Source organism: Gambusia affinis, linkage group LG21 (genome assembly GCF_019740435.1).
Source record: "Gambusia affinis linkage group LG21, SWU_Gaff_1.0, whole genome shotgun sequence".
NCBI classification, from domain to species: Eukaryota; Metazoa; Chordata; class Actinopteri; order Cyprinodontiformes; family Poeciliidae; genus Gambusia; species Gambusia affinis.
In genome coordinates, this window is record NC_057888.1 from 14208508 (window position 1) to 14234023 (window position 25516).

Below are 25516 nucleotides of genomic sequence, written 5' to 3' on the forward strand. Positions count from 1 at the left end.
CCACAATAAAGCTGTACTCAAGGAAGAGCAGCATTAATTCAGTATTTTTTTTAAACTCAAGTAGTAAGAAGGAGTTGTCTAAAAATATAAGTAAGAGTAAAAGAAGAGAAAAATAAAGGCTACCAGAGTACTGAGTAACTTTTTGATCATGACATTTGGTTCATTTGGTTAATGTTCTAGCCCAACAAGAATAACTTCCTCATGTGGCTCTTTATTGTAGCTTGAGTTCCCAAGCAAGCACTCAGTTAATATGTGATTGAGGAATTTTCAGGTTAGTGCAAGTGGTGTATTAACCCACTTTCGCTTAGTTCAATGCAACAAGACTGTGCCCTAAGGAGGAATATTTTACCTTTGATGGTCAAGCCAAAAACAGAGAGCAATATAAGTATACAGGTAGAGAAACTGTCTTTTGATAATTATTCTACTGTTTTCTGTTATTTCTTTATGTTGATCCAACCTGTCCTTTTCAGCCATACTTGATGAATCCCTCTTTAACTCGTCTCTTATTTACTTAGAAGGGTCCATATTTGGTCTGAGTTTTTCTCTTGAATTTAAATATGATCTTTGGAGTTGGTTACTACAGTTGGAACTACATATTCATCTTGCCTGGGAATGCCTGGCAATCCACCAGTTGGATTTAGGGGTGTTGACAGTGAGGCATGTCTATTTTCCTTCTGGACCTCTTACCACTGTCACCTGAAAATTAGTTCAGAATGAAACAATTTAAATATTGTTCATTTCTTTGTGTTTTTGTTTGCATTTAATGCAAGTTAAAACCAAGGAAGGGCTGAGGCTTTTCACTTTCTCTCTTGCTATAACTACCTAGTAAAAGACTTATATTTGCATAAAATATTTCTTATAAACATGCTATGTAATTTTCCCGGCTGCCAAAGCTAAAGCTCTGCTAAGGCTAAGAGGTTGGCCACCATTAGTTCTGCAGTGTTTAAAACATAGCTTGTTTTCTTCTTGTAAAAATTAACTGTAAGGTGCATACACAAATAGTGATAAGCACTGGTACTCAACGGTACATGTGAGACTCACAAGGATCGCTAAATAGCATCACAGCCGCTATTTCCTTTGTTGTTTGATGAGCTGCTAACCCTGGATGTGACGTCACCTTGCCTGTGGTCCTTTTACCAAGTTGTCAATCCATGTCTGTTTTTCACACACAATTTTTAAAACATATTTTGTTTATGTGTTTTTTTTTTTGTTTTTTTTTTTGTTTTTTTATGTTTATCTTCTGCTCGGATTACAAAATGGTTGTTTGAATTCCTGTTTAATTTTTTTTTTTTTTTTTTTTTTTTTAATTTTTGTCAACTTTTAGAGATAATTTGGCCTCATTCCAATTTCTCAAAGCAAACTTTGTCTCGTAAAAGTACATATTCACACTGAACTGTGATAGCCCTCCATTTGTTTATCGGTTGTTAATGTTACAATTTTATTTAACTTTTTCCTTAGATCACTAGTTTTACTTATTCTTTTTATCTGTGCTTAGTAATTTTGTTTGATGTTTTCAGCCTAGAGTTTCTTTACTGAAATCAATGGAAAGCTGAAGAATTTTGTTTATAGATTATTCTATTTTGGAGAGAAGTTGTTTGTGTCAATGTGTCTAGTGCTGTTTGAGAGCACCAGTGCACAAATTCACTCTATCTATTGTTCTATAACATCACACCTCACTTGGCAACTATTCATTGGGAATTAACTATCTGAGATTGAGAGGTGTTTGACTATGAATTTCCAATAATCAGATGGTGCCCAACTTTGTAATTTTGATCTAAATTGTTTATATTGTTAATAATTGCCTTCAGTACTTATTAATGTTTTATTCTCACCAAATGTGTTATTGCACAACAGTGGGTTTGCAGTTGTGCCACAATCCTTCCATTTTGAAATGATTGATTGAACAGAGCTCAAATAGATGTCTAATGCTCATGACATTTTTTATAACTATTTTTTGATAACAGTGCTATAAAAAACTTAATCACTTAAGTTGTTCCTCAGTCTGATGCTTTTTGCTTGTTAATGTTATCTAATAAACATTTAAAGCCGAATTTAAACACAATGCTGACCACATAGCTAGATTTAAACTGGGACTGAATAATACACAGGCAGATGCTGCTAATTGGTGATTTCTGGATGCAATTGATCACACTTTTACTTAGAGCTTTTGGTAAAGGGAAAATGGTGTTGTAAACTTGAAAAACTAGATTTCAACATAAGTTTTTGGATTGAGCAAAACCACACAAGAACTTCAAAACATTGAAAAATACAAACAAGTCCATCAGAGAGTTTAAAGGATATTTACTGGTTTTCTCATTTAAATTACGAATAAACTGGTCTCAGCAGTTAGTGTGATAGCATATTTAAACACCACACTGACATTGGGTCAATTCAGTGTTACTCAACTCTCCACATGGAGTTATTGCGCATACTGAACAGCATTCGTACAACAAGTCTTGCTGCAGCAGACTTAAAATTCAAGAGATGAATCTTTTTTGTAGCTGTAAATGGTTTCTTACTCTGTGGTGAAATGTAAATTGAAGAAAAAAAATGACAACCTTAAGAGATGTTATAAGCAAATGTAGAAGCATTTCAACAGTGCTGTATTTGTACAATAGCCACACTGAGCAGAGACTACCAAGGAAATTCATAGTTCTTTATCACATATAAAGAATTATGACCATTTTTTTTTCTTGGAAACTGATGGTCACAGTTCTTCATATGAAATAAAGAGCTTCATTTATTTCAAGAACTATGACCATCAGTTTATTCAATGATGGTATCAGGTTTTCAGTTTGACATTGATCAAATAACATCTACTATAAGTAAACATTCATGTGCTTTAGACATTATTTTATGGGTTCAAATAAGAAAGCAATTTATAAAATGAGCTTGATAAATACATGAATCTGGAAAAAAAAGTTGAAGCTGAACTGAAAGTTGTCCTTTTATTAGACTAATGATCAATCATGCAAGTGAAACCTCTAACGAAGGGTTTGAAATTAAGGAACAAGACATGTGTGTTTAACATTTTGACAGAAATGTTTTGCATAATAAAACAAATCATAATAAAAAGACCAGATGTGTGTTTTTTACAGAATAATCAGATGCAAAGAATTACTGGGACAAATAACTAAATCCACATGCAGCTTTGCATACTGACATTGAAGCAACAAAGTGGAACTGTGGCTTAAATTATTGCCAGGGGTACTGCAGCTTCCTCACACAGTTCGGAAAGTCCCTCACAGAAACCCGTAGACTAACTTATGGATGGATGATATCCAGATTTTAAGAAAATAGTCAAATAGTAAAAACATAATTTAGATTATGCAGCATCACAAACTTGGAATTCCATTGTTGTACAATGACAATTTGTAAAACTTGATAAAAGTAGTGTGATATTTTTACTGTAAAACCCATGGGAACCAGTTAGCGCCAACAACATCTAAAACATTTGTAATGCTTGCAACTGACTGCAATATTTAGACATATGTTAACATCGCTACTCGTACCATGACTTCCTGACTAACTTCTCTTTACACATCAATTAGCTGATGTTATGGCAATATAATGCAACAGTCTGCAACCACACAGTTAAAAAATTTCTGATGCTCTCATATATATAAAAAAAAAAATCCGTAGATTTATGTATACCATAGATGCTATGAAATAAAATAAACTATAAAGTTACACTGATTAAGTTGGACAAATGTAAAAGACATTTTTTTTTTTTACATAATAAAAGTAATTTGCTGTATGTGCGGCATAATTAATAATGTAAATGTTGTATTTCTTGGAATTAAATAATAGTAACAACAGCAACACCCCTGCCCTCCCGCCACCCACAAAAAAAAAAAGAAACAGAGTGCAAACAGAGAGTGGCCAAAAGAAGGAAGCTACCATTTCTGTGGTTATGCTGACATGAAATCACCTCCCGTTTCAAACTACAGACACGCAGTATGCAAAAGGGCTCTTGACACCGACACATGTAGCTCATTTCAATAACCTACGCTAACTTTAGACCCGGAAAATCTCCTATTTTTGAAAGTGTTTGGATGCTTACTGACTTTGTCAAAACGCTGAGTTGCCACTCCGGTGGGATGAAGGATAGACAGAGTTTCTAACGTTTTGCTGAGACTCCTAAAAACAGGCAGCAGCCAAATCTTTGACTGCAAGGTAAGTCTATGTGAAAAGCTTAGGTTACATCTCTTTTTGTGCTCATTATGAGGTTGTTGCTTTGTTCTCTTTGTTAATATACAAGCAAGACACATTTTAAAAATATTATTCAAAAGAAAGTAATTTTTTTGTTGTTGGAATTAGTGCAAATCTGGTGTCTTGGGGACATTTATTGCTGCTTTTATTCAGTTTTGATAAACTGACTAAGCAATAGTAAGGAACTAAGTTCTCTAAATTAGCTCTAAATTACATTTTATAAAATGTGTTTATTCAAATGATACCAACCCTTGCTGTAAGTCACTGATAATCTTACAACAGAACTGTATACTGATATAAATGTGTTTTTTTGTTTGAAAATGTTACTGTAAATTTGTTAGATTTTTTTTCAATCAAACAAGTCATAAGAGGATGGTGAAAAGAGAACCTTCAAAAGTAAAAACGTCTTTTGAAATGATAAGATGTGTCAGCATCATAGTTTCATTAACAGAAATGAATCTGCTTGTGAAAAAAAATACAAAAACTAAATAGACTGCAGAAAGGCCAACTCCACAAAACAGAAAGCATCAGACTGAGAATAAAGAGGTAAATTAGTCTGAACGGTATAGAACATGTATAGGGTATAGGTTGCATAAGTAACAAATTACATTTTCACAATTTACACAAGAGAAAATACATAGCTGAATAACTTCCTATAGTACCATGCCTGCATCCTATTTTACCAAGATTTTGAGGTTATAAAAAGTCAACATTAACTCACACATTATCCCCTTTTCTTCCCTCTCATTATAGCACTACCCATTTAGTTGTTATACCAACTTCCTTTTTGTCTCTAACAATGGATTTTGTCTGAAACCTTCTCTCTTAAAGATGAATTCTAGCGTGACCCCGCAGCTACTGTCTACCTCCATGATGACTCAGAGCATCACACCAACCAACAAATCTGAGACTGGATCCACAGAGTTTCACGTTACCCTCACGGTCATCAACTCTGTAGTTCTGCTGTGCGGTACCGTCAGCCTGAGCCTGATGACGCACATCTTGAAGTCCAGTGCTGCTTCTGCCACCTCTATTGCCGTGTTTAACCTAATTCTTGCCCACTTCATCTTCCTTCTGACAGTGCCCTTCAGAATTTACTATCATGTAGCCAAAGAGTGGAAGTTGGGCATCGAGTGGTGTAAAATGGTGAGCGCGATGATCCACATCCATATGTACATGTCTTTTTTGCTCTACATAATCATCCTCGTCACTCGCTTGTGGCCACACTACTGCAGGACTAGGCAGGTGGAATCCTTAGGCAGAATGCAAGCACTCATTGGCAGTGTAGTGATGTGGGTCATTGTGCTCATCTTAATCTTTTCCATCAGTTTTCATTTTTATGGCAAGACAGATCAAAATAATAATTCCACTTGCTTTCATTTTGCAAGAAGCATGAATTCTGCCAAAGAGCTGAACTACATATCAAGCACACTGGTGATAGTGGTAGCTGTTGTGTTGACAGCCCTTCAGGCCAACATCCTGTGGACTCTATACAAAAGGGATCGCCAGGGATGCAGGTCTCAGCAAGACTTTGGGGCTCAACTGAAGAGCCTCTGCTTCACACTGATCATGCTAATCTGCTTCGTTCCCTACCATAGTTTCCGGCTGTATTACATTGGGAAACCTAAGCTTGAACCTTTAAACGAAGTCTTACTGAGCCTGACCACTTTCAACTGTTTGGACATGCTGACCTTCTTGGGGAGGAGAACATTCCACATATGCTTAAGAAGTAGGACTGTGTGAACATAGCGTCTACAATAACAGTGAATGTGCATACAGGATACAAACTGATATAAGACGTGTTTCTTCATGTGTTTCTTTTTCATATTTCTTGTTGATGTACATAATTTATTTGATATCAAATTATGATAATTTTGCCTGCTTCATTATCTAACCAATATTATTTAAGATGAAGATTATTATTATTATTGCAGAAATGCTTGGTTGTTGAATTTTTTTTAAAAATGTTTTTTTTTATTCATGTTTTTTAATGAATAGCAGAAATGTACATTTTGCCACGTAATAAATGCAGTCTGAAAACTACTTTGAACTTGACTCCAAGATAAATGAACTCCTGCCATCTGCTGGTCTTTATCTGTACTACACATTGTCCAGTCTGGGACTATGACAGGATCCTAGACCACGAGGATCCTGAAGCTGATGAAGACATACAAAACAGATCCTTACTCAAAATATTATCACAATATAAAATTTAAAGTTTGATCAAAAAATGTATTACTTTCCAATAGTTTTCTAAACAAAATCTAAAGTTTCTTGAATTCTATATCTTTGTGCACTTTCTGTGTCACGGGGTCTGTGTCACCCACACATCAACACACTCACATTCACCTAGTGATGTTTCTCTTCTCTAGTTTTTTATGGACCTGGGTTACTGTTTAACATCTCCACCCTAGCTTAAGTTTGTTTAGTAAATCGATCTTATGACAGGGCTATGATGGCGCCATCCAATGTGTCGCTCCATGAATTATTGTCAGCTCAGCTCTCCAGCCTTCCCTTTTAATGTTTTCCAACACTTTAAACTATTTTAAAACTCAGTGGGTCATAAGCCCGATGGCTGACTGACGGTTGCTCCCTGTCAGAGTACAGCAATACTGCTGGATAAATGCACATACTAGACAGAAGCAGTAAAACAGGTAAGACCAACTTTTTCTGTTTTGTATTTGTTTTTGTTTTTTAAATTGGAAATATTCACATTTAGTAAATACATAAACTGCTAAGTCTTATGTACCAAGTGTTATCAGAATCTCTCAGTTTTGGTTGCAGTAAGTTCTTCAAATCATGTGGTTTTCTAATTTGAAAAAAAAAAAAAAAAAAATAGGTAAAAGAAATGGTTTAAGACGGTTCTTTGAACAAAGCAGAAGCGCTGCTTTAAAGTATCTCATGTAACGCAAGCATGCGAAAGGAGATAAGAGACTCACTTCGTCACAAAAGCTGTGCTGTAAAGATCATGTGATAACTCGTTTTACCCGAACAAGTCAAGGACATAAACAGGAACAAGATATTTCTCTCTTTGCTCTTGTTTTACCTTCTCACATTTACCAGGGATTTCAGTATAATCACAACCAATGTGGATTAATTACCAGAGAAATAATGTTATTTCTATTGCTCCTATCATTTACCTTTTCTACCGGCAGATAACACTACTTTTAATCATGTGTCCACTTTGCATTGTTTTAAATAAATTACAAAGACGACTAGATTGTTGTTTATTAACCCTTGAGGTTATAGTAGGAGATACAATTTTGGACCCTCTTAACAGCCCATTGGCTTTTTCAAATATGGACATTAATTGCTATGCATTGTTCTAAAAATCTTTACTTAGGGCATTCACAATTGCACAGATAATTTATATAGTTTAGAATTAGTTTTAAATTCAAAGGCAATAATGAAGCAAAGGTATACCAGTAGTTAATCATCCCAAGATTTGGAGGCAATTACTTTTCTGAAGAACCTTCAACTATGGCTTTTGTTTCAGGAAGTTGTGGTTTTTTTTTGCAACAGTCCCTGGCTGATCATAATGTGTGTCTTAAGCCGTTAGTTTAAGTACAGGCGCTGGTATTATGGCAATTTCTCACAGACATTGCCTCCTCTCTAGGGGTTTTATGGCAGCTGAGAGCTTTTGGTTGATAGGTGGAAGCAATGACCTGCTGCAGTCTGACTCCTGCAGCAGGTCTGACCAGCTGAAATTAGATGTTTACATACTGTTGCCAAAAAAAGTCACATTCACGGTTTGATATTAAATCAGACAAGACTTCTCCTGTATTAGTTCAGTGAGAAATATCACATATATTTCTATTTGCTAAATCTCAAAACAGTGAAATAGATTAGAATCTTTTTTAAACTGACTACCACCACACGTACGGTGTCTCCAAAGCGATTCTGCATCTGCACACATTTTCCACCAAACCTTGTGTATCACTTCAACACAGAATACCTCTTCTTTCATAAATGGTCTGTCGATACTCCTAAGGTATTATTTATATGTAATTATTTGAACAGATAAACATGATCCCTTCAGACATCTGTGTTTGGACTAAAAGACAGATGAGATTTGCTGATGTTCACAATTTTCTTGTGTCCTTTGATTTTCTTTGATTTTTTCATGATGTCACACAGATAAGTAGTTGTGTTTCAGCTGCAGCCTTGCAGAAATATTTACAGGTATGCATCCATTAAAATCAAATGTGAATTAGAAGCGAACAAAATGGTGACATTAACATTTGGGCTCTTTCAAATTGTGATAAAGACATTATAGTCCAAGTCTATTTAAACTTATGAATTCTGAAATTGCAGAAAATAATTAGTCTGTTCTGTTTCAGTACTTAATAAATAGAAATAACCTAGATCATCCTAGCTCACCTAGATTTAAAACATGATTATAACTAGTCCGTGTGAAGCCACTCTTTTCAAACTTGATGAGTCATGAGGCGTGGGTGTACCATCTAGTTAAAGTATAATCCATTCACACTCCCTACCAAGAGCCTCCTGTCTAATCACCCTATCATTTAACCCTTTTATTTCACCCTCCAATTTGCAGTCCATGATAAAAATACTAATACAACTTAACTGTTTCCATAGTTTTTGCAGGGCTCCTACTAACACCTCTCAACATTTTATTTTGATATAAGACACAAAGTAGTTTATTACTGTGATGTGGACAATTAAGGATTCACAAGTGAAAAACCTGAATAGTGGCGTGAAGGTTTGTAATACATTCCCCCAATATGTTGTACAATCACCATTTGCTGCAATTATACCAGTAAATCATTTGAGGTATGTCCTGACAAATTTGTCTAGTTGTTGTTTTCAACATTGCTCATACTCAGTCAGATTGGATGTATTTAATCTGTGAATATAGACATTCAAGTCTTGCCATGGATTCTCAATTGGAAATAAAGTATTATTTTAGACTGAACAAATCTAACATAAATATACTTAAAGATTAATAGATCCATTGTATCTCTGGTTCTATGATCAACCTGCTCTGGGGAGGATCCTCCAAACTACGTTTTTTCCTTTTTCAGTGCTCAGGAACATCATCCTCACAGCATTTTCATGTAATCTTAGAACTTTTGTTACACTCTGATTTAAGCAGAGCACCTTTCTCAGTGCATTTCATGTGTCCCTTAAATGGCACATGAAATGCAAAATGTAGCAAATGGGCCACCTTTCTTATCACTTTCTAATAATAATTCAAGAATCTTGCTATTTTTTAGTTAGATTGCACAAATAGCAATGATCTGCCTCTCTTCCTAAGTGGACAGATCTTCTATAAGATCTTTAAAGCTTAGGATATTGCTGTTCAGAGTTTTGTTCGCAAAACTTTAAAAGCCATGCTACTTTATTTCCCCTTCATGAATATATGTCATTTTGTGTGCCACCATAAAATTCATAAAAGTTTATGGTTGTAATGTGACAAATTGGAAAAGGTTCCAGGTATAAACTTTTTCACATCTTTACCCCAAACCTTTCTTATGTTTGCCTTGGCTTTCATTATGATGTTTGTTCTCTAATGTTCCCTGAGAAACCTCTTATGCCTTCACACATTAGCTGTATTGATATTGTTAAACATTTGTGGACCCGATTAGCTAATCAAGTGTTTTATAGCAAAAGGATGATGGATACTTATGCACGCCATGCTGTTCAGAGTTTTGTTTGCAAAACTTTTAAAAGCCATGCTACTTTATTTCCATTTCAAGAATATGGGTCATTTTGTGTGTCACCATAAAACTCATAAAAGTTTCTGGCTGTCATGTGACAAAATGGAAAAGGTTCCACGAGAGAAAATAGTATTAGCAGAAGAAAAATAACTAATATGTATTACAAAGCAATTTGTGATAATATGCATTCTGATGTGGTTCCTTACTGTGACATTATATTACCCTCTTGCTCGCTGAAACACTCCTTTCATTTTTTTCTGACTGACCAACTATTACAAATGTAGAGCATCGAGTCATCCATATCATCATATTATTTTTTTACAATCTTCTTTGTCACAATGCCTGAAACTGATTGCCTCTAAAACACACAGTAAGATTTAGTGCAATGAAACCTTTCATGTAAAATGGGTGGGTGAGACTATCGAACTGGTTTATGTCTTGGGAGCTATTCAGTGTGTTTATTATACCTCTGCCCTAAAAGATGAACCTGAGAGGACGGTCATTCTACTCATGATTTACTCTTTTGAATTTGTTCTTGATTAACTTGGGTGAAGTGTGTGGGAAGTGCATCAGTGACAGAATAGTCAGGAACCTGTTTTCAAGTTATTGTTATTTTTTTTTTTTTTTGCTCATCTCAGAATACACTTTGAGTGCAAGTTAACTACAAGTAAAATCAGGTTTTAAGTAAATGCAGGGAATAACTTCTTCTTAACAAATTCTATGAATGAGAACACTCAAGTGTAAATTTCAGGTGTGTGTGGATGTGTGTTTTTGCCTTGGAATTAAGGGAAGTTATCAGTGTCCTCCAACTTTTTATAGACTATATCTACTGAAGTGATAATGCTGTTATACCAGTATTGATTAGATTATAAATCCCTGGAACAACACACACACACACACACACACAAACATAAATCTCTACAAGCACACGCACGCACACGCCTAGAAACTCTTACTATCTTCAAAGGGGCTTTACATTGACTTGCATTCATTTCTATTGCAGAGCTCTGGTGCTTACACTAAACCTAATTATTACTATGACAACCTAAACTTAACCTAAGCTCAATTCACAGCATAGTCCTAAACCTAACCCATAGCCCAAAAACAGAACCTCTTATGGGAACTGGGCTTTGGAGCCCATGAGGTGCAGTCGGTCCCCACAATGCAGCATTTGTAAGAAAAGTGGCCCTTACACTGTATCAAAAACAATGCTACACACATATACACACGCACACACAAATACATAATTAGCAGACAGTATTCACATTATGGATACTTTGATTCATAAAGACAGAAAGCCAAAGACTGAACAGCAGAAACTGGACAAGGAAATTTCTCCTTTACAACAGTCCGTTTATTTCTGTGATAAGTATGTAACTGGAGAATAGATAAGTAAGGTAGGCCTATAATAAGGTGAGAAGTCTTAGCTCTAGCTCCACCTTTTCTTGCGTTCATTGCCCAATCAAATCACAATATAGACCTGTTAAGTGAGGGATCTCCCCTGTTGAATGTGTGGGAGTTCGATGAAACAGTGACAAGAAAACAAAAGCAAAGACAAATTGTGAGAAGCTACAGAGACAGAAAAAAAGAGAAAAAGGCAGCTCAGCTTGATGCAGGAATGAAGTATCCTCCAGCTCCTCAGGATAAATCTCTGTTAGATATGGAGGTGGCCAACTACTGTGAAGGCCTGGATCCATCATACAGCACACTAGGGTTTGAGAATGCAGAGGTTCTCTATGCAGGAGGAGGTAAGTGAGTTTTCATGCAGACACTTAAATATGGAGACACATACATACTGAGAATCCCATAAATGTCAAACTTGGTTTTGAAACATTGTGATAGCATATACACATAACACAGCTATACACTCATTTCTATTCGCAGGTAATGACACTACTGAGGGGTATGACTTCTCACTGATACAGTGTCGCGGTGCATGATAGATAAAAGTTTGCTGCATAAGAGGTCATCATGTTCAGAACCGGATGAGGAAATATTATTCGGGAAGACATTTAATAACAGAGACGCTAGATAAGCTGATGTCAATGAGTTAGTACTGGGAAATAAGGAATGGTGTGTTTTTTCATTAATTTTATCAAACTAGTCAATAAATTGATTTGAAGTAGATCACTGAGTGAAGAGGTATTTCAGCATTTTTTTGCAAGTGAATCTCAACCTTTTGTGTACATAGTAAGCTATCCTGTTTCTCGTTATTACACCTATTATTTTGCTAATTAAGCAAAACAAGAGTATATGTGATTATATAGAGGGATGGTCCTTCTCTTACACTGGTGTTTTGTTTTTTTTCAATATGAGTTTATTTTTGCTTTTATTTTTAACCCACAAACAAAAAAATAATAATACTGGGGCATTAAATTACAAAGAATTATTTATTGCAAACACTCAAGTGGAGAACCATTGCTTTTAATATGTATGCTTTACTAAAATTATAGGTTTTGATATTTTATCACAGCCTTATTGTTGACTTTACTTCTTGAAATATTTTGTTGACTTTATTTTACATGTGTCATGCCTTAGCAAATATGTGACAACATTAGACAGTTAGATCATTTTATTAACTTTACATGTCATGTGTTCATTTACACACTTATTGGCTCAAATTTTTTAAAATGTACTTTTACAAACTACAAAAACTGCTTACACGGCAAGACAAACACACACACAAAAAACCCCCACTAAAATGAAAAACAGAACAAAACAGACTCACACAAACTTGTCCTTCTTTGTAGGTGCATATCCAAATTAGGTTTGATCTGATTTCAGCACACACATGACATCACACAGCAGTGCACCCAAGTTAATCAAATACGCCCAAGTTACATTATTTTAAGTCGGGCGTAAGGTGTCGGGCATACTCAGCATAGTTTTTGCTATGTACTAGTCGCCCGGCCACACCTACACAAGAGAGGATTTTAAAGTAGAGTGCAACGCCCATTGCTTTCTCTGTGAAAACCAACAAACACAGCCTAAGTTTCTTTCTATATATCTTTTTGTGCTTTTCTGTCACAGGGAAAAATAAAAAATAAAAAATTCCCCAGAAACAGACGGTCTTGCTTGTAGAGCTCTTTGTCGCTGATACTTAGTGAAATAAAGTTAGCTGAAGACATGGGTCATAAACATGGTTTGCTGAAGAATAGGAACACTCCTTTGTGATGTCACCTTAGTTTTTGAGCTGAGAGTTAGTCAAACATTAACTCAAACATTGTTGGGAGATCATGGAGTACAACTGACTGAGATATGAATGGAACTCTAAAGATTTGTATCTTCATGCTCATTAAGGTTTCCCAGTTTAAATAACTTGGCATCTTGGAACTATATAATTAGCACTAAAGGAATGTTTAATGTGCAAGAAATAAGAATAATTACAGCATCAGCTCCCATAATAAATGCTAAAAAATAATGCTGCTTGCCCTTCTGCTATCTTGTTTAGCACTTCAGCTAAAGAATTTATTTAACATGGCACCATAATCATAACCCTAGCCCTAAACCCTATGAATTAGTTCACACTTTTGTTTCATAAACAGACAAGTCAAATCACAGTATAAGTACCAATGTACAATGTTTTCTATTCCTGATTTGTTTGTAATTTACAGATGTGTGTAAAGCATGAGTAAAAATATGCCTGTATGTTGTGCTTTGCAGACAATATGCCAACAGAACCAAGCCACTCTGGTCCAGATGGGCTGAACGCTAACTGCGCAATCTGTGGAGATAAAGCCACAGGAAAACACTATGGGGCTTCTAGCTGCGATGGCTGCAAAGGCTTCTTTAGACGCTCCATACGCAAAAGCCATGTGTACACCTGCCGGTAAAGACAATCAAGGCATACCATATGGGCACATGTTTGAACAAATAAAATATGCAATGATAAAACCTGCAGGATTAATCCTTATTTTTTGTTCAAAACATATCGACTTGGCACCTTTCAGTATAACATGGGATGTTATTGTGAATCAAATGCTGTTCTGTAGAGTCAGGCCATATTGTTGTTTATCATGTACAGGTTCAGCAGACAGTGTGTGGTTGACAAGGATAAGAGGAACCAATGTCGTTTCTGCAGACTCAACAAATGCTTTAGAGCTGGCATGAAAAAAGAAGGTAAAATGACAAAAATGAATCACATTTGCAGCTCCTCACTTATATTATATAGTATTATCGTAGAAAATATCCACATTTGGCTCAAAGAACAAGGTCATAATTACAGCCACTGCAAGAAACATTGTTGTCATGGAATCTCAAAGCTTCATGAAGATAATCAAAATTGGCTTAGCCATAAAACAAGGGAAGACTTTGTGTGTGTGTGGTGTGTGCATTTATGAGGGGTATAACCTTGGCGCAGAATTTTATGACATCCAATCCTGTGATACTGAAACATGTTGTTCTGTACTGCAACTGGTTAAAGTTTGACTTCCTATTGCTGATCCCAGCATCTTCAGTGACTTTCCCAAATATTAACTATTATTTTTTTCTTCAGGACCCCTCCTTAACCTTTTACTCTAATGAGTTAGTCCAAGTCTAAATGTTAAAATTAGTACAATAACTTTTGTATTCCTATTAGTAAAAACTGCTGTTGAATTGCCTGGCATTATTATCTGCTGTTCCCTTTGGTTTTCTTTTTGTTTTACTTCTTGTTCATGCACATGCAAGCCATAACATCAGCTCTTATATTTTAGCTGTACAGAATGAGAGAGATCGGATCAGTTCCCGAAGAGTCATCCCAGATTCTCAAGACGTTCCACCCATTACTATCTTAGCACAGGCAGAGTCATTATCCCAACAAGTAAGAATGTCCTGTTTATTTTATTATACCTGGAATAAAGGTCTGCAATGCATCGGCAAAACATTTTTTGATTCTGTCATGTTGCATCCACAAACTTCAGTGCATTTTATTGACATTTTATTTGACAAACACAAAATACTGTTAAATTGCTAAGTGTAGGAAAAAAAAGAAATTTCTTATGTTCTGCTTTTACAAAGAAACATGATATGTATGATATAAATTTGTATACAGCCTGAGTAATGTGTAATTCCTTGCTGTAGTTATAGCCGCCATCAAATGTTGGCTTAGACTCTAAATTGGATTCACTTCTTGACTTTAATTGGGAGGATCAGGACTTTGCTGCTGCTCTGGCTTTATTATGTTCAACTCTACTTCAGACTCAACCCTTCTGTAATTTCAAACAGGTTTTCTTCCAGTGTTGAGTTATTTATCTTCATTCATATTCCCATTAACTCTGGAATTCTATATATATTTTTTGCAATACATTACCATGTGTGTTAAGACCCTACTATTTTTTTCTCCCCGCAGATCATCACTCCTGTAGGACTAGTAGACGTATCGGATGTGAAATCAGCCACTGTAGGGGATGTATGTGATTCTATGAGGCAACAACTGTTGGTTTTGGTGGAATGGGCCAAATATATTCCTTCCTTTGGCGAGTTGCCACTGGATGATCAGGTAACAAGTCATATAAGTGAGCTTAATTTGTATATAGCTTGTACTAAGTCATATCTATGCAGTGATCTCATGTTGTTTAAAAAATACGGAAGTGAAATCTAGAGTAGAACCCAAAATATTCATCAGATATGCTGGTATTTTTCTATTAAACTTATTTTGCTTTTCCTTGTGTGAAAAAAGATAAATAAACTGATTTACTTAGCAAAATGATGCAGAGCATTAGCATTTTCACAATGATTATGTGGTATGTTATCTCTTACCCATTTCTGTAGCCTACGACAATGCACAGCATCATGCAACTAAGGAAAAGAGAATAATCCCTGCTCTGCTTATTAATAATGTGGTTAATTTTGTCTATGCGTGGTGTGTGTGCGTGTGTGTTTCCAGGTGAGCTTGCTCAGGGCTCATGCAGGTGAACATCTCTTGCTTGGTGTTGCCAAAAGGTCAATGCCATTCAAGGACTTTCTCCTTTTAGGTAGGAAATGATGATATATTTTTCTCACTGTTTGGTAGTGACCATGTGTCTCAGGACTAATATGCATGAGGCTTGGGAATGATTAACTAAAGCTTTCTGTTTTTGAAATGTAACCTCAAGGTTGTCCTTTGTAAGAGAAAAAAATAAATAAATATTATTAATTACTGAGAAAATCGGATACTGTACACACAGTTGTCCTCTACAAACATTTACACATATTTTATGCATCGCCATACTTCTTGGACCTTACAAATGACCATTTAGCTTTGATGCAACAATTTCAATAGGACCTCTCAAGCAATAACAAACCGCTCATGTACACACCAGAGCCCAACCCATACCTGCTCAAATACCTTTCTACCCCAGTCAACTCTCCTCCACTAACTTTGTCAACTGTTTCTGCAGGTAATGGCTGTGTGATACACAGGAACGGCCCTGAACCTGAGATTTGCAGAGTTGCCAACAGAATATTAGACGAGCTGGTCCAGCCCTTCCAAGATATTCAGATAGATGATAACGAGTATTCAGCTCTCAAGGCAATTGTCTTTTTTGACCCAGGTAATAACTAAATGCTACATGCACTATCTCATAGCAACTGATTTGTAAGCTTAAGGCACATATGTTTTAGATATTTAAGTATTTGCTGAATATGGTTGTGGATAATCCATCCATCTAAAAAACATACTTCTTGGACATCACAGACTCTTTAATTCAACAAAATTATTCAAGTAGGGCCTCCCAAGGTGAAATATGCATTGGATAAATCTGTACTAATTTGAAAGTCTTTAATAAACAATTGAACTTCAGTTCAGTTGTTCTTTCCCTTTTTGGATAATAGAAAGAACAGTTTTATGTCAGATGTTGAAACCTTGGGAGATTATCTTATAACCAATCAGGGGCTTCATTTGTTTCATAACTTTATTCCTAACCTGTCTGGTGTTCCTTAGTCTTCATTGGGCTGTTCACGGGCTAATGTCTTCTGATAAATCTCCATGGCCTTCACAGAAAAGCAGTGGATAGATTACTATAGTTACTAAATAAATTTACTGCAGATGCAAATTAAAGCAATCCTCTAAATTAAAGGATTGCAAAGTCTTACAGATGCAAAACCCTCTTTTCAGATTTTAATTAACAAAACACAAATTAATTCATATATTATTGTACTCACACTTCATAATTATGCAGATTTGTGTTTGTCCATTCCTTTAAACCCCAATCAAATACATGAAAGTACGTCTTTATTATGTAACCAAATGTTGGAGAGGACACTTGATTTTTTCTACTGCTTGTGCCAATAGATGTCACTATTACATACTTTATCTTTGCAGAAACAAATCACATGTTGGACTTTGATATTTTCTTAAATCCCACAAACAACTGGACATGAAATGAAATATTACCTTTTAACAGAAAGATAAAGTAGTGTATTCAGTATAATTTAATAAAATGTACAATTACAAAAAATTAAAACAAATAGTAAATTTACGACTGATGGATTTTATTGATGGTGTAACTACGTTGTTAGAAACATGGAAAGAATATACTTATATTTTATTTAATCATAAATCTATTGTTATTTATGTTGTATGTTTCCCCTCATAGTTAGATTCAAATCTCTCCAATCCCTACACACGAGCACCATCACCGCCCTGATCATGTGTTAACCCTTCCTCCCTCCTTCTGTAAATCCCCTCATTTTGCCTCCATACACCAGTTTAACAATAATCATTCCATCAGTTCTACCCATATCCTCAATTTCATCCCTGGTCTTTCTTTTTTTCCTTTCTTTCCTGTCCTTCAAACATGTCCTCCTCTATTTACCTGTCTCTTCGATGCTTTGCTTTCCAACCTCCAGATGCAAAGTCGTTGCGGGACCCAACAAAAATTAAGACTATGCGTCTTCAGGTAGGTCTGCTATTTAATCTTTGAAATTACTGCAAGTCCGTAGTTAATTATATTACACTTATTATTATTATTATTATTATAGCCATTTTAATCTTATCATTTAGAATGTATTCTAACTTGTATTTGAAGGGCAACCGACTTTTACTGTCATTAGCCACGTCATTTTACATAGATAAATATTTGCTTTGGATTTCAAACTTAAATTTGGAGTTTTCGTTATGGTGGTGAGTGTTTGCGTGTGTATGTGTGTGTTCGCAGGTTCAGATGAGCCTGGAAGACTACATAAACGACCGTCAGTACGACTCCAGGGGTCGTTTTGGAGAGCTCTTACTGCTGCTTCCCACCCTGCAGAGCATCACCTGGCAAATGATTGAACAGCTCCAGTTCATTAAGCTATGCGGTCTGGCCAAGATAGACAACCTGCTGCAGGAGATGCTGCTGGGAGGTAGGCCTGGGCTAGTGTTTGCGCTTGTAATTCTGTAAACAAATAGGGTGACCTTCAGCAAAGCGACTCCTGGTGCCTCGCAGAGGTGAATATGGGGAGCCACATGAGGGATTGTGGAAACGGGGAAAAGTATTCCTGCTCAGCAAAGTTCTCTAGGACATATAAACATATGCAACTAAAAAGTAAAAAAAAACAACAAAAAAACCCCCCAAAACAACAACAACACTGTACCGAAGAACAGTGTAACTTTGCATAGCTCTCATGTATAATAGGCAAAACAGAAATAGACCAACTTTGCCGCACAATGTGATGCGAGGGACATTTGCACACACATCTAGATGTGTATAAATATTAAGCTAGAAAGCATCAACTATATTTTAAGGTGGGCTATGTCAAATAGTTCACACATAATATGGGATCTGATGTCACAAGTCATCTGAAAACATGCCCTGCAGCTTTCAGCACTCATGGAAAAATAAACCCTCATGGATGCGAAAACTTGACTTAGATGACAGTGTACAGAAAGAGCTGCATTTTTCTTGTCAGAATGTGGAATGACTTCCTACAAAAACTGTAACAACAACAACAGCAGCAAACTTTCTCCTATTCTAAAATTGTTGGAATAATATATTTAGGAACCCCAAAAATGTAGGTTTTAATGGTGTATTTTCCTTGAGAAATGTATTAAATAAGTAATGAACAAACATGTACTCTCTATATTAGAATTATATTCATATTGCCTTGCAAAAGTACCCAAACTCTGATCCTTGTCACATTTTGTCACATTAAAATAAAGAACAAAACAAACAAAAAAGACTTCAAAATAAAATATCAAAACAAAGTGATGTACAACTGTGAAGTAATGTATAAAGTGATATTTGTAAGTCTTTTTTTCCCCAATTTTAAAAAAAATTATTGCATTCATTTCCATATAACCTCCCAGGGGTCAATGTTTTTTTAAATCAATTTGTTTTTGGTGTATGTCTCTGCTAGCTTTGAACACCTAGAGAAAGGAATACATTTTTAAGTCTTGCCACAGATTATCATTTGGATTAAGATCCAAACTTTGACAGATACACACATGTTCTTTGTTTAAACCATTAAACCTCTGCATGTCTAGTTAGATCACTGTTCTGCTGCAAAGTGAACCCCTGACCCAGGCTGAAGACTTTTTCAGCCCCTAACCATTTTTTTATGTCTATCTCCATCCACTGACCAGCATCACATTCCCTGCTTTAAAAAAAAACAAAACAACAAAAAACATTATCATAGCAAACTGCTCTATTGCCACCAGTAATTTTATTTTAAGGATTGTGAGGATTGAACAGTGAGGCTAACAGAGTGAATAATTCAGCAAACTGCTTACATATTAAACAAATCTATAATAATTCCTAATGTATTTTTTGTTAGATAACTGCACCTCTTCAGTTTCTTTGTTTTGTATGTTCAGGGCTATCAACAGAGTCCAGCCACCTTCACCATGCGGCACACACCCAGTTGGCCCAGGACCATGTGACTGGACACACCCTCGTCATCAGTACCATGCCTGCTGCTCACATTCCACAAATAGGTACAAAAAATATCCCCCCAAACAAGCACTAAGCATTCTGAAGACAAACCTATATCAAAATTACTAAATGTTCTAACATGCTTTCTGCTCATTCTGCAGCTTCACCTGAGACTCCCATCCCATCGCCACCACAGGGTCCTACTACAGAAATGTACAAACATTTCCCTCAGCCTCATTGTCCTCCAGCCAGCCCCTCACCTTCTACACAGACAGACCCCTGACTTCTTCCTGCCCTATGACAAAGAGTCTGTCACAAAATCAGTTTTCTTTTTCTTCAATGCATAGTTTATTATACTGATGTGAAAGTTAGGAAGGCCCTCTTTATTCAGTCTGTGTCTTAAAGACTTCCCACTGCCTGTTCTCCCCCCAATCCAGTGTTACAGCAATAATGGTCTCAGAATAATTGTCTGCTTTTCAAAGGTAAGCTTTTATTCAAATGTTAACCCTCACAAGTCTACATCTTTCAACAAGAGACCAGACACAGAGGCTTCAGCTGTAATGATCAGAGGACGCAGAGCAATTTAGGGGCTCATTTAGAATCCAGCTGGTGTTCCACCCAACTCTGACCATTCAGATCATTTCAATAGTCATCTCACAGTGGTAGGAATGATGTGTCTGAGTAAACTGTAATGATGGCGTAGCGGTAACTTCATTAATTGAACAGCCTTACATGCCAACAGGCTCGGTCATCTGATAAAATGGTTTGTATATATTTTGAGCAACTATTGCTTGTGGTCAGAAATTTTCCAGACATTTTTTGTTGGCAATGCTGATTTGTCTGAAGGAAGTAGAATGGAAAATAAAAAGAACAATTCTGAGTGTGAGACATGCTAATGAGGTATACACTTTCAAGCAGAAACCTCCATTTAGCTGCTTTTGAATTATTCCAATATTTGCTCATCAGCTATCCATTCTAACCCATATGTCTAAAAACAAAAATAAGAAAGCACACAAGTCTTTGGAGTTTATGCAAATGATTTAAATTGAAAGTGAAGAACAGATGAGCTGTCAAAGTGATCTGTTACCTGCCACAGTGTCCAAATCCAGCCAGCTTGGCTCTCTGACTTGACCTGACCCAAAACTGGATTTGCACACAAAGTAGGTTAGATAAAAAACAAATGGTTCAACATAAAACAGCACAGTGTAAAGAAAAAAAAACCCTGAATGTTAACATATTAAATCACAAAAGAATGTGCAAATTTCAGAAGCAGATCATTCTTTGTTTTAATTGATTTCAATTTGTTAACTAAGTGAACAGCAAACTATCAGCACAGACTGGCTTACTGAATAAATATGAACCCCAACAAAAGACGGCTGCACTAAAATGTAGTGCATTTTTCTACATAATACAATAGCATAATTATGCAAGTAGTAGAGTAAATGATGAGCCACATCTGCACAGTTAATAAAGAGGTTTGTTTATTTTACTTCTTATATCTGAGTGCATTAATGTGATGACAATAAGTAGCACTGAGTTTCAGGCCGATGCTCTGATATTTGTACAGCCACAGCTCCAATTCTTAGCCAGATTGTTTTGATATACACAACCATGTTCTGAGGTAAGGAATTGTTGTTATTTTATTTTGGAAACTTTAGATTATCACAATTTAACCTTTTTGTCAAATACTAATATGAGGTTGTGCCCATTTTATATTTATCTCCTATTTAGAGTTTCTCCAATGTAAAATAAACTGAGGTAGCTATAAGTTCAACAAAATAGCTCATCCATCTTTACAGTTGTTGCTCGGTTAGTCTTGGTTTTGATTTGTTTGTCTAAATATCTTAGTTGATGATGTTTTTTTTAAGTGCCTGATGAGGATTTTCTGTGTACAGTTTATCATATATATATATAAAAAACAAACAAAAAAAACTGCTGTTCAGTTATGTATATATATAAACAACTGAACAGCATATATCACAACATTAAAATGTAACACGTGAGACCTTCTCTCAGACCAATTTATCTAAGTAGATAAATAAAATTGCAGATTTTATTTTTTACGATCTAACCAAAAAGAGCGCCTCACAGTTTAAAAAAAAAAAAAAACAAGAAAACAAAACGTAAAACATAAAGCAAAGTAAAATACTATGGTTTCTTCTATTGGGATTATGAGCCATGAACATATTTATCTTACAATGGCATGCATATATTGCTGGTGTACATGTCTTTCACAGTTAATGTTGTATATGAATTATCTGCAATAAATAGTTTTCTTAACTCTTATGATTAAGTGGTAAAGATTTCAAAAATATGAGAAATTTTAACAATGTAATCTTGAGTGCAAAAATTATTTTGTTGTAATATTTAATGTGTGTAATTCAAATTTATATTTGAACATTTTCAGTTCCTTTGTCGTTTTTTACAGTTGTATTTATTCTGTTTGTATTGTATAAATGATGTGTGCATTTCCAAAATTAAAAACTGATTACAAACCACTTAAATGATAATTTGATTGCCAACAGAAATTGATACTCTATAACGATAAGCTAGATATTGTGGACTTGCCACATTGAGAGTCCAAGAAGGTGTAAGTCATCTGATGGTTACAGCGTACTTGGAATTTTATGGAGGTCTACATTAAGGGTTTATATATATATATATATATATATATATATATATATATATATATATATATATATATATATGTGTGTGTGTGTGTGTGTGTGTATAGAAAAACTATACTATTGTTCTTTTTCTAACTGTTCCCCCTTTTTAAGGCATTTGATTTTGAAAGAAAAAACAATCACAACAGGATGATGACAAACTGACAAAAAGTATTTCAAAATCCTTTCCTCACATGCTGTAATATGCCGTATGGTTTGTCTATTAGCTTCTCTCATGGAAGCCATCACACTCCGCCATAGCTCCATTGGTTCTGGATGTAGACTTTATATACAAAGCTTTATTGGTGTGCTGCTGAGACCTCACTGCCAGATGATGCTGTTCATGTCAAATCAAACCGTATTTTTCTTCTGCCCATCAGAGAAAACACACTTGGTGACAAGCACCGAAACCAAACTAGGGCACAAAGTGGTAATTGATGCAGGAACCGGCCGACAGTATGTTTAAAATCTTTGATTTTGTTTACATCTATCCCCACACAATCATTTCCTGTCATTTTCTTTGGATTTACGTGTATGTGCGAGGTTTTGCTTGCAGCGGAAGAGATTGAAGGATAAAGCTGAGAGCTCTTATGCTGTGTATATTGCTGTGTGAGTCACTGGTAACAAAAATAAAAATAAATAAATAAATAAATAAAAAAATCAGGGTATTTATGGCAGAAGATATGATGTTGTCTAGAATCAACATGGCCAAATCCTTCTATCAACTCCATAATGGACAAGCTACCTGGCTTAGGTCAAAACAACACCACCTACGACAGGGAGATGTGTGTTGGTGCATATACAGTACGTGTGCATGCTCCTACCTGCAATTTATTTATAATCTGAGCGCCCGCGTGTGCGTACACTCACATGCGTGCGTTTGGAAGTGTGTCCATGTGTGTGTACCCAGTGAGCTTTAATCAAAGCCTTATACTGAGGAGATGTGGGGGCCCTGTCTCTCTCCTTTCCCTCAGATAAAACTGAGTGTTAGCATGCCAGTCACATATCTCATCTGAGACGCGCCGCTCTCCTCCACACACCTCACCGCGGCCCACACTGACAGCATGCTATTACACACCAGTATGATGCTTGCTCCACCTGAGGAGGATGACAAGGGGGGAAGATGGAGGGATAAAGGAACAAAGGATGGACAGGAATATGAAATATCTTTTTATTTAATGTTGTTGTCCGTAAGTGAGGTTTATGAACTGTGATCGTCCAGGTTTACATCTGGCTAAATGGTCGAAAATGGTATTGATTTAATTTCAATCAATACCATTGATTTAAAACATTCTTCTTAAATGTTTTAAGAAGAGTCTTAAAACGTTTTAAGACTCTTCTTCATCTTAGGATAAATCTAAGTTGAACCACTCTTGTTAAAAAAGAAAGACCAAGTTGAATCAACTTCTACTAGTAATACTATGACTGACATTGTCATTGAATTTTCACCTAGTGAAAATCGGCACATGTTTATCATAGCAGTTCCTTACATAATCTATTAAGACCCAATATTCAGTTTGCAAATGTGATCTGAAAAGCATTTATTTCTATTTCTGAATACATCCTATTTTAAATAAATGTCTATCATCAAGTTTTTGATTTTTTGCTCTCAAACCACTAGATGGCAGTATAAGTCTACAGTAGTTTTAGAAAATGACACTAATGGCTTTTATGTCGTTTGTCAATCAGCTTTGAACTAATAAATAAATAGATAAATATTCTTAAAAAAAACTAAGCTTGCATCATGTGTTTTACTGCAGTTGTTAAACAGTATAATGTAACACAAAATAAAACTAACTAAACAATAAAAGGCAAAGAAAATGGTTGTCATCTAAATGAAAATTTATTGATCAATTTAAAATAAAGCACCATAATTGCTAGAAAAAAGCCTCAAAACATTTCTAGAAATTGTTAGAAATGTTAACTCTGGGTTAATTTTATGAAAATTCTTTTAAAAAGACAGCAAAGCCAGTCGGTGCTGCACCAAACAGCACAAGATTGAGACAGTCTGAAGTGAATGGCATGTGACAGCGACCCCAGATTAGAGCAGAGATCGCAGACTATCACTCCTTGCCACTGCATTTACCCATAATTCCCCCTATGTCTCCAACATATCCAATGATTCCTCCTCCAGGAGACGAGGTGAGACGGTATGAATCTCTGCCTCCAACTCTTGGAGTGAATTTCAAAACCTCTCCTGAGTGATTTTCTGTGTCTCTGTCCTGTGAGTTCGTATGGCTTGAATCAATGTGTGGTTTCTGATTATACCACAGACGGGCGAAGGAAGAAAAATACGGCGACAGCTTCATTTCCAAAGCTGAGTTCACATAAATGAGGGATTAAAGCAAGCGGCAGGGTTGAGGGTTCACTTCAGCCTTCAATGACAGCTTTCCCTCCTTAAAATCACTTTTTTTCCCTGTCTTCCTCTGTCTCCAGTCACACCATTCTGTCTGTTTTCCTTTTTTGCAACCTTGTTCCCTGTTTAAGTTGTCTTGCTTCCACTTATTTTACATGCAGAGATAACCCATACAGATAGGTAAAGGTAAAAAGTGCTTACTAAACAGCTGGCTATGCACATGCATCCACAGTAATTTACATAGATCGGGGGAACTAAGGTGGACTCTGCATTATGTTGATGGGGAGCAGGTAAGAGCAATGAAATTAGGGGTTAGGGGAATAGAGGGTGAGTTTGTGTGGGGGTGTGGATGTGTGTGTGTCTTTACTGGGTTACATTAGGGAAATGAAAAGGGGTGGACCACTGATAGGTTCTGAGATGCAGACTTGTTAGAATAAAGGAATATGAAAAGGACATGAGACAGAGGAGATGACAGTGTGGATGATAAGATGAGTCGAGCAGTAATAAAATGGTCCTGTGTACCCCAAGATTACACAGGGAATGAGATTGCAGAGCAAAAAGGCAGAGACAGAAAGAAGGGTGGGGGATGTACTGTAGAAGAGGGGAAGGGGTTGCAGGGTTCTGAAGGGGAATGAAAAAAATCGAGAAATATGGAGACTCATATATGATGAACCATGGTGAAAGTCAACTGGAACAGACATAGCGAGCTGGTGTGAAAGGGGTGGGAAAAAATGGAAGAAAAGAGAGGGGAGAGAGAAGAAGAGAAGAGGTATTACAACTCCGCACGAT

General features: G+C 35.9%; 2 protein-coding genes across 3 annotated transcripts; both read left to right on the plus strand.

Annotated features, from left to right (window-relative positions):
• Positions 1 to 3969: 3969 nt before the first annotated feature.
• On the plus strand, positions 3970 to 6220 carry LOC122824180 (probable G-protein coupled receptor 141). The gene is made up of 2 exons (XM_044104476.1): positions 3970 to 4176; positions 5044 to 6220. Exon 2 carries the CDS (start codon positions 5044 to 5046, stop codon positions 5953 to 5955), a length of 912 nt encoding a protein of 303 aa, XP_043960411.1. The 5' UTR covers positions 3970 to 4176; the 3' UTR covers positions 5956 to 6220.
• A 454-nt stretch (positions 6221 to 6674) lies between these two features.
• On the plus strand, positions 6675 to 22195 carry hnf4g (hepatocyte nuclear factor 4, gamma). Of its 2 annotated transcripts, none has more exons than XM_044104808.1 (11): positions 6675 to 6866; positions 13557 to 13722; positions 13918 to 14012; positions 14588 to 14694; positions 15223 to 15372; positions 15760 to 15847; positions 16253 to 16405; positions 17703 to 17752; positions 18011 to 18197; positions 19648 to 19767; positions 19867 to 22195. In XM_044104808.1, exons 1-11 carry the CDS (start codon positions 6836 to 6838, stop codon positions 19986 to 19988), a joined length of 1269 nt encoding a protein of 422 aa, XP_043960743.1. In that variant the 5' UTR covers positions 6675 to 6835; the 3' UTR covers positions 19989 to 22195. The 2 variants fall into 2 exon arrangements, with proteins under 2 accessions (XP_043960743.1, XP_043960744.1); XM_044104809.1 differs by lacking the exon at positions 6675 to 6866 and adding an exon at positions 11412 to 11641.
• Positions 22196 to 25516: the final 3321 nt, after the last annotated feature.